The sequence below is a fragment of the Rousettus aegyptiacus genome, unplaced genomic scaffold (genome assembly GCF_014176215.1).
Source record: "Rousettus aegyptiacus isolate mRouAeg1 unplaced genomic scaffold, mRouAeg1.p scaffold_m13_p_1, whole genome shotgun sequence".
NCBI classification, from domain to species: Eukaryota; Metazoa; Chordata; class Mammalia; order Chiroptera; family Pteropodidae; genus Rousettus; species Rousettus aegyptiacus.
The window spans coordinates 27,607,336-27,626,125 of NW_023416284.1; the positions used below are offsets into that span (position 1 = coordinate 27,607,336).

Sequence of the window (18,790 nt, forward strand, 5' to 3'; positions counted from 1 at the left end):
GGGGGGATGGCAGGGGGAAGGGAAGAAGGGAGTTGTTCAATGGATAGTTTCAGTTTTGCAAAATGAAAAAGTCTTAAAGATCTGTTATATGACAATGTGAATATTGTTAATACCACTGTCCTTGTATACAACTAAAAAAGAGGGGGAGCATAACCATTGACTCAGCAACTCCACTTTTAAGTCATCCTAATTACATAATCAGAGTAAAAAAGCTGAAAACATTTTCTAGTGAAAAAAAAACTGGAAACAACCAAAATATTGATAATAGGGGTTTAAATTATTGGATAGCTATAATGGGATTCTATGCAACCATTAAAATGACATAGAATATTTATTGACATAATACAACATAATCATGATATTTGTTTTATTTTTATACACAAAGAGGCTGCATGAAAATACATCAAAATGTAAATCCTGATTAAGAGTAGAAGTTATTTTTATCTTCTTTGTGCTTTTCTGTATTTTCCAAAATTTCTACAATGAACATTTATACTTTAGCAAGGTTTATACTTTCTTCTTTAAAACAAAATAATGTATAATAAATGCTTTTTTAAAGTATAAAATGTTAATTGAATTATTATTATTAATAATAAAAGTAACCAAGCCAGAATCTATTTCAGAAATCTTGGCATAATAGTGGTATTTTACATTTGTATTGTTGTACAGTTTATAAAGTTCATATAAACTCGGGATTAGATTATAGCTGGAGACAAGACAGGGACGTTTGGAAGGTTTTAAAAAGCCAACTAAACAGATTAGTTATAGGGTAGGAAGTTGTGGAAAAGCCAAACTGGAAGACTGGAAAAATAGTGGAGCCACTGATAAAAGTGAAGGTATAATGAGTTGGCTTGGAAAAGGATGAAGAAGAAGATAAATTAGAGGTGTTTGGGGTGGGGAGGGAGAGAGAGAGAGAGTGTGTGTTACTTTACACTTACAGGTGGCAATAGGTGAGTAGAGTTGTTTAGTAATATGAGCTCCAAAAAGGCACAGGTGTGAAGATACTGGTTTAGGATTCTTCACCAGGAAGGTGAAGGCTCAATCCAGGATGAGGTGAAAGTCTCCTCCCTGTTCTTCCTCCACGAGTCTATGATCCCTCTCTCTTTTGTAACCATCAGTAGACTCTTGGCCAGTCTGCAAAATTCCCTGGTTGGCTGAGTCAGAGTTTATGTTAATGTAAGTACAGAACTGTTTATAGTTAAAGTGTATATCATATACTAAGATTACATTCACTTTATTGAGCAGCTCTTTTTTTTTTTTCTTCTGGAGTCAAATATTGCCTGTTTTTTTTAATTTGCTTAATTATTTATGCATCTATTGTTAATTCTTCTATACACTCTCCATCAGGACTGTAAAACATCTCTCCATGTGGTCACATGAATCCAGTGATCTTTCGATGATCTTTTTTTCTTGGAAATATCCTTAGGTCACCCTTCTCTCCCTGCAACCGTTATCCTTGGACTTCCTCTAACCACATTCTTTTCTCCTATGCTAAATCCTCTGTCTCTTGAATCTTCCTTTTTGTCATTTATTCTCTCATTTTGAAGGAGCACGTTCTCCAGTAACTTCCCCAGAAGTGGTTTATAGGAGGTAAAATTTGGAAACCTTGCTTGTTTAAAAATGGCTTTATTTTACCTTCACACTTGATTGGTGGGGTACATATTTCTAGATTGGAAATCATTTTTCCTCAGAATTTTAAAAGCATTTTTCCATTGTTATCTAGCTTCTCATGTGGCTAGACTCTTAGGTCAAATTTATTCTGATTTCTGTTACTTTCTATGGGATTTTTGTTTGTTCATTTGTTTCTGAAAGCTTTTAGTCTATATATATGTTTCCTTCATCCTTGGTGTTCCGAACCTTCATAATGATATATCCTGGTAAGACTTTTTCATTTAATGCACTAGGCACTCAGTGGTCTCTTTCAATTAGGAAATGTATAGTCTTTAATTCTTGGAAACTTTCTCTGTGATGGATTCATTTGTTTTTAAAAAATCTTTTCCCTCTCATTTTCCATCTGGTTTTGTTTATTCTATTTTACAAGCAATTTTCCTGAACTTTACCTCCAGTTCTTCTATTGAATTTTTAAATTTCTGCTATAAAATTTAAATTTTAAAAAGTTTTCCTGTACCCTGATTTTCCTTTTGGTAGCCTCTTGCTTTTGTGTTGTGGATTCAGGATCTTATCTTATTTCATATTTCTGTAGATGTCAGTTTTAATTTTCTGTCATTTTCTTCCACTTCTTATATTGTCTCTGTTGTTTATTTTGGTCTCTGGCTTCCAAGCTGGAGGTTTTCCTCAGTAATAGGTATGATTTATTGGGTGTCTAAGTATATTATATGTTGTAACTAATTTTTTCCTTACACCAACCCAGTGAGGTTCTTATCCTCAGTTTACCAAAAAGGTAATTGAGATGCAGAAAGGTGAAGGCTCTCGTCCAGGTCACACAGCTTAGACATACGTGCATCTGAACCCAGTTAACTATAGCTTTCCAGTTTATTGGTAACATGAGGGATAGAGATCTAAATTAAATGATACCATAAGAATGCAATCAGCCAGATCTGGACATTGCACAAGACAAATTACTCAGTTTTACCAACAATCAAGGGTATAAGGAAAACATTTAAAAGAAGGGCAGAAAGATCAGTATGGAATAAAGACGCTTAAGAAACTTAACCACAAAATGCAATGTGTGCAGCTTGTTTGGATCTGGATTTGAACAAGCCATGTGTAAAAAGACATGTTTGACATTACTGAAAACATATGAACACAGACTGGATATCAAATAATATCAAGGAATTATTGTTCATTTTGATAGGTGTAGCAGTGGCATGATGTATGCAGGGGTGTGTATACCTTAAAAATTATCGCTTCTGCAGCATCATTGAAAATGTCAACACAGTGAGAAAAGCAAATGATGGCTTAGTATTATTATGGATGTTGTGATACTAGCACAGCCTCCTGAAAGGCTCTCAGGGACTCTTAAGAGTCCATGGACCACAAATTGAGAACTGCTGTCCTACAAAAACTCTCGCATGGGTGAACCAGGAAACATACAGCAAAAATGTTTATAGCAGTGCTATTTGTAAAAGCAAAAGCCCAGAAACAACCCATGTTTTTATTAGGGAGGGAATGGACAAACTATTGGTATATGCATTCAGTGGTCTACCACAAAGTAGCAAATGAATATACTGAAGCTCTGTGAATCAGTCTGGATGCATTTCAGTGTGTAAATTTGTACTTCACTCGAAGCAGAGTATGAAACAAGTCCTTCCATGCAAAAGTTTTTTTAGGAGGTGATCCCCGGAATCAGAAATGGTGAGCGAGAAGAAAAGGAAGAAAGACCGATAAAATGTGCACTATTAAGCTACTGATGACTGTTGGTCTCTGTGCTCATTCCCACTGGGAACTCTCTGAGAATTGCGTAGAATACAGTTTAGAACTGTTCCTCTGAAGGTGTGAGGCTAGAGCATTTTTTTCCCACTGATTCACATGACCACAGGTTGATCCCCTAGGGCATTAACTTTCCTGAACTCCTGGGCTCCATTCAGGCCAAACAGCCTTTTCAGGCTCTATAGAAAACCTGAGTCAAATGAGTAATGAGCTGCTGTGGCTTTTGGGGTGGCATGCTGGCATCTGGTCTCTAAGTCTCGGTTACCCTGAAAGAGAGTGGGCTGAGGGGACATGGTTCAGGCCACCACGGCTGTTTATTAGACTCAGAAAGTAATGTTGAGTGAAAAAAAGGAAGTCAAGGAGAATTATGTACTATGTGCTCTATCTTTATAAGGTTCAAAAATACACAAAAATACATAATGCATTTTTAAGTATACAATTATAGATGTTATACAATTTTGTATATAATGAAAGCCATCGAGACAAGCAAGAAAGGGTTTACCACATGTTGGGAGACAGTAGGCAAGTTTGCTTGTCAGAAAGCACAGGTCAGGGTGCAGCTGGAGATAAAGGTAGTGAGTTAAAGTGGGTGTCTAATTGATGGGTGTCTTTGAAACCAATCTTCAATTTTACTCAGATTTGGAAAGTAAATGAGAACAAGTTTTTCAGAATGGTTGTTTTAAGATCAAAACGTTTAAAAAGGAAATAGCTGTACAGTTAGCTTGGTAGGGAAAAGAAGCAAAGGACAAAGAACACTCACATTGGTGGCACTCAGAGTTTCCCTCGCTTTTAGGGAGGTTCCTCTTTGCTCTGTTCCTTTATCATAGGCAGACAGGCAGGGCGTGGCTTGTTGGTTGGTGTATGGGGACAACTAGAAGGGAGTCTGTGGGACAGACTGAAGGAGCCCCTGGCTGAGGGCTGAGGAAGTTAGAATAAAAGATGAACTTTTCTCAGGCCCTTCTCCAGAGCCCTCCCTGATACTTCCTGATCTCCCTGTATGGATGGAGGGAGTGTTCCCAGCCTGGAGACTCCAGCTCTGCCGGTGAGGGACAAAAGGCCCCTGATTCCAAAGGTGGTAAGTCCTCCACCCTCTCCCCTCTCTTCATTCGTTTTAACTCCTTTGACTTTCTTAGGATCCTCGGGTTCATTGGAGAAACTGTCCCTTTTTTCCTTATTCACAAAGACATTTGAAATGATGAAATGAGGCATTGGGAAATGAGCACAAAAGGGGACAAGTGACAGGGGGTTGGGTGGGTTTTGTCTAACGACTCTCATTTAGGTATTATTGTCATCGTTAATTATTACAGTTATCATTTATTTAGCCCTTACTATTAGCCAGATCCTCTGCTATGTGCTTTCAGACTGATCATTTGTAGATCTGCAGGGTCCTCTTAAGTTGCTTGGCGTTATCAAGGGAACTTTTGTTGCAATGGTTTTTCCCACCCCCAGAAGTAACCACTGTTTAATGTCTCCATTCTTGCCTTTTTTCTAAACACTGTCTTCCTAAATTTTATCACAAAATGCATAGCTTTTTGACATTATTGGTTTATAATGAAAATTTCCTAGTGCTATTAAAGATTGTTCTATCATGTGATTATGAAATGTTGCATAGTATCTCACTGCAAGAAATAGTTCATTATTCTCATTTTAATGGACTTCTAGGTTGTTTTCAATTTTCCCTTTTTGTAAATAACTTTGTGATGAACATCGTCACCATCAAATCCTTATGCACATTTTTATTGCTGTAGGATTTTTTTCTGGAAGTAAAATTACTGTATTAAAACTTTTACGTTTTTGTAAATTGTTTGATAATTATTACTAAATTATCCTTGTGAGAGTTATTTAGCAAAAGGCAAGATAGTCAGTTTTCCCACATGTGTGATGACTCTGGGTATTATTGTTTTCTAATATTTGATAATTTGAAAGAAGATAAATCATATCTAATTGTGGTCTTAATTTGCATTTCTCTCATGACTAAAGAGTGAAAGTTCTAATTCTGATATCATCCTCTCTTGGGTTAGTCTGCTCTTATGGCTGATTTCCATGAATCAGTAACTCAGTGATGTGCTTCAGGGAGTTCCTCTCCTAAAGCCACCTCAATTGCCCTCATTACACAGAGTGACAGAATGATAGGACTTCATTTGTTTTTATTATTAGAATCTCGTGCAAATCATTTCACATGTATCATCTATGAATCCTCACTATAGCCCTATTCATGAGGTAGGTACTATCATTAACCTCATGTGTGAGTGAGAGGAGACTTGGAGGGATAAACTCAACTGTTTAAGGTCACATGGCTAGTTAATGTGGAGCCAGGGCTTGCTTCCAGGCTGATTCTAGAGCTCATCCTCTTGATCACTTAATCAACTATCTGAATCTAGGAAGATGGAGCCATGGGCGGGGGAAACTCCTCTTATGTGATTTCAGGCGGCCCTGGATCATTTTGGAGTTCTGTGTCACTCTGAGCATGTCTATTCAGTGTGTGTTTCAACAGTACCTTCTAATCGAGGGTTTTGGGGATTAGGGTAACTTTAGGGGATCCTGGACTCTGCCTCCTTCCACCTTCAATGATAAATGATAAGCTCATTTACCTAACTTCTCTTGTTCAGTTTTTGAGTAGCTCAACCTGTAGGAAAGTGGGCGGGATAGACGCAAACAACAACAACAACAAAACCATCCTAACTGTAATCTTAACTTCACTGTGTCTTAGTGTTATGTTGCCATTTGCAATACTGGGGCATTAGAGGAGTGTGTTATGTGCATCATGATAAAACAAAACAAAAACAAAAACAAAACAAAACAAAACAAACCCAGTATGCTATTTGCCATGAGAAAAACAGAATTCAAAATGTGTTCAAAGCTTAAGTCCATCTTCAGTCTCCCAACTGCCTTCGGCAGCCCCACTTCCTCCAAGTCCCATCTTTGCGCTATTACAAGACCCAACCTGATCTAAAAAACCCCTCCTCTTTGGAAAGGATTTGAAATCTTAGAGAGACTTTAAGAGCCATTAACTCTTCTTCAAGTATTTTTACATTTAAACTTCTTTCTCAATTTTGTTATAAAAGTTTTGTTTCCTGCTATAGGAATTACAGGCAGTCAAGTAGGTGGGGAAAGAGGTTTACAGTAGGGAATCCTCTAGGGTGTTGCTGTGGTTAATGTACTCAGTGCCCCATACCTCTTGGGGATAACTGTCCTCTTTTAAAAGTTTAGTAATGATGACAACAACAACAGCATATTTATTGAACAATTGTTCTGTCAGACATTCGTGGCAAGTGCTTTACATGCATTTCCTCCTTGAACCCTCACGGTCACCTGTGAAGATGATTCCTCCTTTATAGATTAAGACTTGGAGGCCCATGGATGTTATACGACTTTCCAGGGACACAGAGCTAGTGCATGGATAAGCTAAAACTTGAACCTAGGTCTTTCTAACTCCAGACCCTGAGTTTGTAGGATCAGAGCCTTCATGATGAAATGGAGGGAACTCGCTGCCTTCATTTTTTTTGTCTCTCAAGAGTTAAAATGGAAAGGGTGTCAGGGAAGAGATCAGATCACATTATAGGTGGAAGATTGGCTCGTAACAGGCACTTTCCAAGCCTGACCTGGGACGCTAAATGCGAAAAGAGGCCAGTACTCTGGTGTTTACAGGGTTTGTTCTGGGCGTAAGTTCTCGTTCTTCCAGACTCCTCCCTATGCGTTCTATATCCGTTCAGTGTCTCACCCTTAGTCCTCACTCATCTTATCTCCACCATCATCCTCACTCGTGGCATTTATAGATTTAACTGTGATGCCAACTTCCGTGTCAAGTACTTACCTCCTACAATTTTCACACTAATCTCCCAAAAAGGCATGGTTATTATACCCATTTTAAAGATGGAGAAACAGAGTCTCAGAGAGGTTAAATCACAATGTTATATGGAGGTGAGTAGCAAAGCTGGGATTTGAACCATGGTCTGCATGATTCCAGAATGCATGCTATGTATGCAGCCTCCACCTTCCTCCTGCCTCCTAGGTTGTACACTTTCTCAAGTCGAGCTCACTAACCCTCTCTGGTTTCTCCCTGTGCATGTCCTCTTAGTTCGGATGGAGATGGCAAGTTCCTCTGGCTCCCGATTCTCCAGCTGCCTCATCACACTCATCTGCCTCCAGCTGCCTGTGAATTTGTCAGGTAGGACTTCCTGAACCTCTTTCCCTGCCCAGGACTTCTGACCAAGGAGTCTCAAAAGTAAGGAGGCCTGGCTAGGGGCCTTATTTCTTCTTAGATTCCGTCCCCCCCCCCCCGCCATTCCTTTCCAATGCCCCTACCAGGGTCTCTCCTTCCCCAAGATATCCCCCCTTCTTGATCCCTTGCCAAGCTCTTGCTCTCCCATCGCGCCCACACAGCGTTCTTTTTGTCTGCACTGCGCAGGGGACGCCGACAGGTTCTACCTGGCTCCGCTAGGGGGCATAGCCAAGCTGCTCTGCCCTCTCTCGCTCTGGTCTGTCACGATGCTCACGGAGGTGCGGTGGCTGCGGTCCTCGTCCCGCGGACACTCGCAGGCAGTTCACGTGTTCCGGGATGGGAAAAACCACGAGGAAGATGTGATGCCAGAATATAAGGGGAGGACGGCGCTAGTGAGAGACGACCGAGAGGGAAGTGTCACACTGGAGATCCGCGACGTCCAGCTGGAGGACCAAGGGCCGTACCGATGTCACGTCCAGATTGGAAACCTGAGTCGAGAAGGCACCGTGACCCTACAGATTGCAGGTTAGCCGTTTTTCAAAGGGGACTGAATTATGAGACAGGGATTATTATCACCCCATTTTGTAGATGCCAAGCCAGGCTTGGAAAGGCTCTATCTCCTGCTTAGGGTCCCACCGTGGATGAGCGAGGACTCACACCCCACACAGACTCTTCATCACTTGTCATAATGCCTCCGCTGCCTTTTTTTTTCTTCTCTATTTCTTCTTTCCTTTCTCCTTTCTCTCCTGCCTAGGCTTTAGACCTGGTGCTGTAGCAAGGCAGAGGGGTTGCTGACTGCTGTTGCACCACAAAGTGAGGATTTGAAGGGGGAGGCAGGTGGCGCTCATGAGAAAACTACAGGTGGCTATTAAGGAAGCTTCTCCAGCTCTCCAAAGAACCTGGATAATTTTCCCACCGAATTATAGGGCAGGATGAAGTCGTGATTGAGAAGCTGAGTTTAACCTATTGTCTTCAGGCAGGACCAACGAAACCACTCTCGAGAGATGAACATCTCATTTTAAAGTTATCCCTGGGTCATCCAGGGTTTGAGTTTCTGAAGCGAAGAGCCTCACCAGTCTTGGCTGGAGGTCTCTCCCTAGAGGTGATGGAGACAGTTGGGATGTGCCTGAGCCATCTTCTATCTGAGGTGCGACCCTTGGCCTGGGAGAAGCTCTGAGATGTCTCCTGAGGGTTGCCATTGGTGATTTCGTTTCAGCCCCATCTCCAGAGAGGATCTCCCCCTTCGCAGTGGCTCTTGCTGTGATCCTGCCTATCCTGGGGCTTCTCATTGTGGCGGGCATTTGCCTTATCTGGAAGCAAAGAAGATCAAAAGGTAACTAAGTGGCAAGGGATCCTGGGCTGGCAGGAAGTGGGACTGCATCTTCTCTAGGAAAAGGCCGGGAGGAAGGACACATTGACATGATGGTTATCCATACGCTGGAGAACTTGCAAGTTGGCTGGGAGAAAACTGGTAGAGCCATGCTCTGTAGACTCATAATTCAGAGAGGATCAAAAAAAACTGCAGAAAGCTCACGGGAGGAGCTGTGAATTCTCTTCTTTTGAACAATTAAAAATAACTGATCATGCCAATCTTCTGATTAATTTAAGAAATCCAATTTTATACATTGGGTAAATATGATTGCATTTTGCAGGATCTCGAGGTTGCACAGCACCTTGAAAGAGACATATTCCGGACATTCCTATCTCTATCTGATGGTTCGAAGCCCCTCTAATCCTTTCAAATGGCCACACATCCACAGTAACAAGGAACAAAATCCTACTCAGGCAGGCAGTTTGTCCTCAGACAACTCCACCTGTTGGAAAAAGCTTTTCTTTAAGCTGAGCTGACATCTCTCTCTCTCTCTCTCCCTTCCAGAGAGGCTTCTCTATGAACAGGTGATGGAGGTAGGTAAGTGTCCTGGGATGGGTAGGGATGTTTCTCTGTTTTCCTCATTTTTGTGTCCCCAGAGCTCACTAATCTAAATTTCATACCTGAAAATTCCAATATCTGCTGCTTTGGATGGCAGTGGTGGTGGTGAGGATTTGAAGGGGGAGGCAGGTGTTCATCTCTCGGGAGTGGTTTCGTTGGTCCTGCCTGAAGACAATAGGTTAAACTCAGCTTCTCAATCACGACTTCATCCTGCCCTATAATTCGGTGGGAAAATTATCCAGGTTCTTTGGAGAGCTGGAGAAGCTTCCTCAATAGCCACCTGTAGTTTTCTCATGAGCACCACCTGCCTCCCCCTTCAAATCCTCACTTTGTTGTTTCCAGTCCTCGCTGACTCATACTTATAATAGTTTTACCTTCCCGTATATTTGGCGATTTTGTCTGTGAACTCACTGCTTGATCTTATTCTGTGGGAGTCATGTAGATCTAACATGGGGGAAGTTTTTATTCATTCAATAAATAATTGATAATTGCCTCCTAAATGCCCTGGACTATACTAGATGCTGGGGGCACAATGGTGAGTAAAAGTGGACACGGCCTTTGCCATTCTGGAACTTTCAGTCCAGTCAGGGAGGTATATATGAATTAAATAATTATACAAATAAATGTCAAACTACGACTGTACAAATGGAAGTTCTGGGGGCTGTGAAGACTCTGACCAGGAGGAGCCAACCAAGCCTCAGGGATGGTAGAGGAGGCCCCAGAGAAAATGATGTTTGATCTGGAAAACAGGCAGGAATAGGGGAAGAGGGAACAGAAAACCATCCGCAGCAGAAAGAAAAGCTTGAGAAAGGAACACAGTGCAGGAAAGAGGGGGAAGGTGACAGGGGACAATGAAGCTGCAGAGTTAAGCCAGGGCCAGGCCATGTGAGGCCTTGTAGATCACATGAAGGATTTTAGTCTTTCTCCTTAGGGCCATGGTGAAGCAGTGAGGGAGGAAATCTCTCATAATTGTGCTTCGAGATGCTCTCTCTGGCTGCAGTGTTAAGAGACCAGAAGGAGCAAGACAGGATGTGGGGGCAATTTCTGTCATTCAGACGAGAGATGATGAGGTCTTGGATCAGGGAGGTGGAGGTGGCAATAGAGGCAGACAGGCTCAAGACCCCGTAAAATCAGTAGGAATTAAGGATCTTCAAGGTAATGACATAGACTCTCATCTTATTTGCTTTTCTCCCTCTAGAAAATCTTCTCTCAGATCATGCGAAAGAAAAAGGTAATTATATGTATAGAACAGGGAATAAGGTGTAGGGGATATATAACATATTCTTTCTCCTTCTACATAAATGCTGACAGCCTATTATTATGTATACATTATATATGTATACACAGATATCCTTCATTAATATTATTGGAATTTATCTTTTAGTATGAAGGGGCTCTAGAGTTGGTGGCAGTGGGTGAGAGGATGCTCATGGTAAAAATTGATAGGTCTGGATTATCTAAGCTCCATTCGTTAGCTCCACCAATCATTAAAAAGACAGTCTATGTTCTACCTTAAAACATGAATATGGTCATATGTAATGTATGAGAATCTAAAAGATCTATATGGCAGTTACATTGAGACAGGCAGAGTAATACAATGGGAGCATCACAGCCTCTGGAGTCTGCGATACCTGACTCAGATCATTTGTCTGCCACTTACTGACCTTGGATAAGTTACTTTACTGGTCTGAGCTTTGGTTTCCTCATTTGTAAAACAGGATTAATAAATCTCTTTACCTGATTGCTTTCAGGATTAAAAGAGACAAGTTAAAAAAAAAAACCCAACTTCTATTACAGTGTCTGGAACTCCTTACCCTTATTGCCATTTTGCCTTCGTTAATGGAATATTTGCTCTGGGCCACAGAGGGTAAAAGTTAGACAGGATACAGAAATACAGGGCCTCTGCCTTTTGAAAATCTAGCAGGGAGGATAAGTTGATGCTTCAGAAATGGTTCCACATGCAGTGATTTTGGAATCTCCTCTCTTCCCCCCTTTGTATTGCTTTCCAGCAGGTGAAAGTGTGGGAGTGCACATTTCAGGGACACTGTGGCTGTTCTGTCCAGGAGTAGAAGGCATAATGTGTTATACAGGTGAAGTCTTCTGACTAGGAGTCAGACAGACTTGGGTTCGAATCCTGCTTCCTTGATTATTATTACTTGAGTGGCTTGGACAAATTTCCATGTCCCTCTGAGCCTCAGACCACCACTCTGCAGAATGGGAATAATAATCATATGCACCTCACATTGTTGAGAGGATTCATTGCTTACTTCATTTTAAGAACAGGACAAAATAAATAAAGGCTATTGGTAGTGGGAATAGTAAAAAATAAACCATAAGCCCCTACTCAGTTTCACTGCCTCAGTGCCTAATGCCTAACACATGCCCAGCCTTTAGCACAGGGCCTGGCAGTGGACTCAAATATATAAATGATCTGGCGTGGCCAGTACTAAGAGAAAATGTGGGCCCGATGGTCCCTCCAGAGAAGCCACAAGTACTCCCTCAAAGCATATGAAGCAGACACATATGTCTCCAAACCTTCTGGAATCTCCAAATCGATGACTCTCTCAGGGGAGTTACTGCGGAGAATAATAAAGTTGTGTCAACAAGTCAATGCGAGCCAGGCTTTTAGCTAATTTTCACTGCCGATGTTATAAAGAGTAGGCTATAAAAGGACAGCAAGGCATACACTATGTACACATAGTAACAAATGTACAGAAACGCTCACAAAGAGCAGAAATGAAATCCAGGCAAAAGGAAGGGAAGAGGAAGGCGGAACCATACACCCAGGCAGTCTGGTCATTGGGAAAGTGGCACCAGCACCACTGGATTCCCCAGTCTGTCCCTTGGGTGGTGTGACTGGACCAGCAGCCGATAGGAACGTCATCCTTTCCACTGTGGGTGGGGGGAACGGAGTGACAAGATGATCCTTCCTGGGCTCAGGGATAAAGCAGACATCTGCTCACTCACACCTCATTCTGTTTTTTTTGTTTGTTTGTTTGTTTTTAGGAAGGCTCCATAATGCCCTCAGTAAGTTCTGCTGCTCATCCGTGACACAGACCTCCATCTGCCAACCTCTTTGCTTTAGGATGGGTGTCTCAGTTTTACTTCCTGGGGCAGAAGGGAAGGGGCAAGGGTACTTCAAGCTGTGGGGTTGTGGATTTCTTGGCTCTCAAAGGCCTCTTTTCTCAACTGTTCCCTGGCTTTTTCTTGCATAACTCATACCTGTTCTCTAAATGGGAAATGTTTAAACAAGAAGAGATGTAGCTCCCATAGATAAAGCCATCTGGAAGACCCTTTTATCGCCAAACGTGTAGTTCCCTTAGGTGGGGTCTAAGGTGGATGGACCCTCATGAGACTGAAAATGTGGAGCGGTGACTTCACCATCTCATGTGTGAGAACCTCTTTATAACAACAGCAAAAAAATAGTCAACCATATGACATGTCTATTTTATTTTACATCGGGAAAATATACATGAGGAAATCTAACAGGAATTCAGTGATAGTTTTAAATGAATTTACATTTTAATCTTCTCACAACATCTACATATGCCATGTTGTCATTGCCTACATGTGCGAGATGTGTTTTTATTCAGTCTGTAGGTCAGGTTTGGCTCACTCAGGAATTGCTGACCCTCCGTAGTATCGCTGGGGACCCTGAGTGCACGGCTGGCAGCCATTACTGTTGCAAGCGTTGTCATGGGGAAGTTCAGGATACGACTAGAGAGAAACTGATACGGGAATCTGATTGAGATGGGTGTATAGCATTATGGGAATGTGGAAGCCCTCGTTCTCATATGTCAAATTGTTTTTATTCTTTAGAGAAACTCCGGCGTGAACTGAGTAAGTTTTCCATGTTCTTATAACCTCCATACCAACTTCTCTCCGGTTGATTCTGTATTTCCAGTGATAGCTCACACCCTTTGTTTGTTTGTTTGTTTGTTTTTATATAGAGTTGAAAAGAGCTGCAGCCAACTCAGGTGAGATGCACTGTCCCGGGGATTGACCCACACCCTCTAGGAGTTCTCCATTTTGTCACTACTTTAACAATCCTTTTATAATGTCTTTTAGGCTTGAGAAGGGCCCGGCTGCACTTCAGTAAGTTACACCAGTCGAATCGATCCACATTTCAGAGCTCAGTGCTCTGTGCCTTTGGGATGCAAACTTTCTTTTATTTTTATTAACACTGTTTATCTGCTTATTAAAAATTTTTAAATCTTTGTGACTATTTTGGAGGGGTCACATTTAGATTTAGAAAATCTTTCCTCTTTTAGGACACTGATAATCAGTTTAATCTTCCTATGGGTTTTCTATGATTTTTCTTAGGTTTATTGGTTGTTTGTATTTCTTCTTGTCTGCTCCTGTCCTATTGCAGCTACTTTTTGATTCGTGTTTTGATTTACATATAAAATGTCTAGAAATTCTTTGTTTTATTTGTCACAAATTATTTTTCTGAGTTCTTTTGCATTTTAATTTCCTTATATAATTTTTTATGATACATGAGTGTTTTACCTTTATGTAGTCAAATTTATTCACTTTGTCCAGTGTAGTGCCTTCTGTGCTTTCGGGTTTGGAAAGTTCTTTTTGTCCCATGGTTGGGTAAAGAGCCAGTGCCCCTGTCTGTCTACACACCCGCCACATTCTTCTTTCTCTGAAGATCAGTTTTATTGGGGGTTAGTGATTAAGATGCCCCAACAATGTAGACTACAGACATTTTCAGAGTTTTGTTTTAAAAGATTTGCCTATCTCTTTTTCAATTTATTCCTAAATAGTTTGCATTTTATTGCTGCTCTTTGAACAAGATGTGTTGTTTTCGCTGCTTTGGGGTCCTTATCACTTTTTCAGGCTGCTCATCCCCCTTCTGTTCACACTGCTTTCCCTCTGGTAGGTACAGTACAATTGATGAGTCGGCCACTTGAGAGCATGCCAGATCACCTTTGCTGGCATTCTGGGGACTCACAAACCCTTCTCACACTTAGTCTGGCTTACTCTCACCACCTTAGCAAGTACACACTTCACTGATTTAGCTCTCCAAGAAGAGCCTGTTTTCTGTACTGGGGGAAGGAGGGAGACTCGCTATAATCTTTTTAATCCACAGTTTGAAGGAAGACTCCTTCTCTCTCTATTAACATTTAGAAATAATAATTATAAGCAATAATTTTAGCTAACAAAATGAACATCACACACTGACTGTGAACAAGGCACTATCTCATGCATTAGCTCATCAACTGTGCACAAAAGCTCTATAATGCAGGTGCTATTTTTCTCATTTTACAGATGAAGAAACTAAGGTATGGAGATGAATAAAAAGCCCAAAGTCATATAACTAGCATGTGGCAGAGTTGGGACTCAAATTTCCAATGTGGTTTCTGAGTCTAACATCAGACTGATGTGTATTATCACACATTAGATTACTTTGGACCATCGAAGACAAAAGCAGTATTTCCTAAGGATTCTTCACAAACAGATGAAAAAACTTTCTCCTCTTTGACTTAATACATAACCAGGAAATCTGGGAGAGCAGAAGACACTTTTCTTTGGTTCTAGTATGTAAGGGAGAGGGGGAACCATGAACTAAAATGGGCCAATGACAGGGGTTGCAGACCCCGAGATTATTTTTCCCTCCAAAGCTACCCAAAGGTCCCATAAGAGCTAGCCTTCCCAAACCTCACCTCTCTGTGCTTCTCTGCAGTGACAGTGACCTTGGACCCCGACACAGCACATCCTAAACTCATCTTGTCGGAGGACTGCAGATGTGTGAAGCTTGGAGACAGAAGGCAGCCTGTGCCAGACAACCCCCAGAGATTTGATTTCGTTGTCAGCGTCCTGGGCTCTGAGTGCTTCACCGCTGGTTGTCACTACTGGGAGGTGTATGTGGGAGACAAGACCAAATGGATCCTGGGGGTGTGTAGTGAGTCAGTGAGCAGGAAGGGGAAGGTCACTGCCTCTCCTGCCAATGGACACTGGCTTCTGCGACGGAGTCATGGGAACGAGTATGAAGCTCTCACATCCCCACAGACCTCCTTCCGCCTGAAAGAGCCCCCATGCTGTGTGGGGATTTTCCTGGACTATGAAGCAGGAGTCATCTCCTTCTACAATGTGGCTGATGAATCCCACATCTTTACTTTTACCCACACGTTCTCGGGCTCCCTTCGTCCTTTCTTTGAACCTTGCCTTCATGATGGAGGGAAAAACGTGGCACCTTTAATCATCTGTTCAGAACTCCAGAAACCGGAGGAATCAACTGTCAAGCCAAAAGAAAAAGGTCATCCTAATGGAGATGTTGCCATGAAGGTGGACTCTTCCTTACTGCCTCTTCAGGCACCGAACGTATCCTGGCCTCCTGACCTTGGCCCGGCCCTCCAGGGGCTCAAGGTTCCTTTTTTTTAGGGAGATTCCTGATTACCTGCTCCCTTGACCAACCAGCCCAGTGCTCTGGATTTTAGTCTTCTGGTCCAACACTGAATTCTGGAATGTCTTATAACCTTTCCTCTAATCCAGAACCTTTTGTGGTTTCTACTTGTACCACCTTTCTCCCAGGGCTCAGTTCTAAATCCTGTCTCCTTCAGGTCACTTGCCGCTTGCCCTGGAAGAATTCTTGAAAACCAAATGAACAGTCAGATTAGGTGTAGGTGGTAATGTTGAATGTGTGTCACTGAAATCCAGGAGTTCTCTGTTCAAGGGGTTATGTAGAAGGACTTTATCCTGCCTCATCCTGCACTTAGGCTTTTAATCATGAAGTTATGAGGCCCAGTCCCTGAATCCTTACTTATATCATCAAAAATTGCTTTTCTCCTTTTCTGAGTTCAGGCCTCTAGCTCCTAAAGCCATCTTTTTACAAATGAACATATTTTAGATCTCTTCACTCTTCCTTCTTCCTTCTGGAATATTGGATGGGGGCATGGCAGAGGGGTAAAACATGCCATCTTTTATTTCCTTGATGCCGTGCTAATGTACATGTTTTCAAAGCTAATTCACCTATTGATGATGACCAGAAACAGAAACTTTAAATGTGGTAGCTGCAACCTTGAAAAGCCTCAGTAGTACAATCAGGGAGCTGGGAAGCACAGCTGTGTGCAGCCTTGAAAAGACAGCCACGGATGAGTCGGTCTGTTGTGCTGGCCCTTTTGAATTCTCTCCTGGGATTCAGAGAGGCCCAGCTTAAAAAAAAGTGGTAGTTTTAACCACCAATGTAGGCACTTATTTCCTTCCATAACACATTACACTGAAAGACTATTTGTGTTGCAAACAGACCCTTAGGTCAGAGAATATTGATTTCAAATAGGAAGTTGATGGACCAGGTGTGAAGATAAATAATGAAACTGATTTTTTGGTGTGGATTGCAGAAAGAAGCCTAGTCACTTTCAAGTCATAACAACACATATGTGATCTGGCTTCTTTTTGAAGATATTGGCTATCAGTTTGCTGATGGGTACTGGGTTCTACCCAACAGAAACTGGGTCTTTCCGTCTGTCAGAAGTTCTTTCTATTACTTTGTTAGTGCCTGTATTAGTCAGGGTTCTCCAGAGAAACAAAAAACATATATCCTGGTTCTCAAGAGGTCATAAGGAATTGGGTCCTATGATTAGGGAGGCTAGCGGGTCCCTACATCTGCAGGGTTAGTCCCCAGGGGAGCCCATGGTTTAGTTGCTGTCTGGGTGTGGAGGCCCAAGACCCAGAGTGCCTATGGTGTGATTCCAGTTTGAAGTTTGACAGGTTTGAGACCCAGGAAGAACCAATATTTCAGTTTTAGTCTGAAGGTAAGAAACAAGTCCGAAGAGTGTCAAGTAGGAAGAATTTTCTCTTCCTAGGTGGAGGGTCAAGCTTTCAACTGATTGGATGAAGCCCACCCATGTTAGGGAGGGCAATCTTCTTTACTCAAGCTAATGATTTAAATGTTCATTGCATCCAAAAATACCCTCACAGAAACACCCAGAATAATATATGACCAAATATCTGGCCCCCTGTACCCCAGTCAAGTTGACACAAGAAAATCAACCACCATAGTGCCCAAGTGGCATTTGTTGTTTGCTTTTGTATAGTTCTTAAATAAAAGTTTGGTATTCCTTGTTTGGTGTGTTGTTATTTTCATCATGAATGAGAAGTCGTAGGAAAAGGCTTTGGGATGGTAAGAAAAACATATTACGGAATTGGTTTCCAAACAGCCTTGAATCTACCCAAGCAGGCTTTAACCACAATTAAAAACAAAGCCACGGTTTTATTTCTGAGTCTGTCTTCTCATTATTTTATTTAAATAAATTTACAAACTAATAGTGTATGTGGGATATTTATATTTCACTCATCCATATTCAGTTTCAAACATACTTTCCTGAATATCACAATCTTAAAACTCATATTGTCCATACTGGCTGCACCTAAGAAAACTTACCAGCAGGAAAGAGATCTGATATTTGTGGAGGCAGAAGCTTAATATATATTAACTCATTCAAATCTCATAACAATTCTGCCAGGGATTTTATAGGGGAGGAAAATGGTGCTCCCAGTGGCTAAGTGATAGCACTGGAACTATAAATCTGGTTATCTAGCTATGAAGACAATACTCTTTATACTGAAATATCGGGGGGATATGAGAAGCCTGTAGAAATCTAGCTTACTTATTCAATTAGACATTTTTTTTTTTTTAATAACGAAAACCAAAAAAAGAAATCCTAAAGCTGGATAAACATTAGTTGTCTTGTTCTGTCGGGACTGATGAATCACTGTCAGATTTAACTACTTAGGACCTGGAAAAAGTCCCTGTGCAGGCCTGCTGGGCGACCTGGAGGTGGTTCCTTGGACAGGGAACGTGTAGCTTTTCTGACATGTAGGAATGAGTTAGCTGATCTTTAAACTCCTTCCAGTTCTACAGTCCTTTGACTTTAAATTATGAACTTCTATGAACCTCGAGTGAGGCACGGGACTCTAGGCTTTGTGAGATGTCTGCAGGAAGGACAAGAGTCATCAACTCAAAGAAAAGAAAAAACTCTAAGTTCATGACCTCTTGGAGGTCATGTAGGTTAGCTCTATCTGTTCTACAGCTTCCCAGCTCGGTGGCCCTCCACGTTGAGCTTTGAATGCCCGAAGCGCAGAAGGAAATCTGACGATCCTAGAAAGAAACCCAGTCCTCATCGTGGGGTTCCCTATCTTAGCAAATTTCTCCGAGTCTAAAACCTTTCTCAGGACTACAACTCCCAGCAAGCTACGGCAGCTAGTGAAGCCAATAGAAAGAAAAGGCAATCCTGACCAACCAA

At 41.7% G+C, this 18,790-nt stretch overlaps 1 protein-coding gene across 3 annotated transcripts; it reads left to right on the forward strand.

The window, feature by feature from the left end:
- Nucleotides 1-4,265: 4,265 nt before the first annotated feature.
- On the forward strand, nt 4,266-17,607 carry LOC107508290 (erythroblast membrane associated protein (Scianna blood group)). Of its 3 annotated transcripts, none has more exons than XM_016139972.2 (11): nt 4,266-4,465; nt 7,469-7,558; nt 7,799-8,137; nt 8,829-8,945; nt 9,489-9,521; nt 10,741-10,773; nt 12,549-12,569; nt 13,362-13,382; nt 13,493-13,519; nt 13,611-13,637; nt 15,232-17,607. In XM_016139972.2, the coding sequence occupies exons 2-11, from the start codon at nt 7,474-7,476 to the stop codon at nt 15,927-15,929; spliced, it is 1,401 nt and encodes a 466-aa protein (XP_015995458.2). In that variant the 5' UTR covers nt 4,266-4,465; nt 7,469-7,473; the 3' UTR covers nt 15,930-17,607. The 3 variants fall into 3 exon arrangements, with proteins under 3 accessions (XP_015995458.2, XP_015995459.2, XP_015995460.2); XM_016139973.2 differs by having other exon boundaries at nt 4,266-4,462; XM_016139974.2 differs by lacking the exon at nt 13,611-13,637.
- Nucleotides 17,608-18,790: the final 1,183 nt, after the last annotated feature.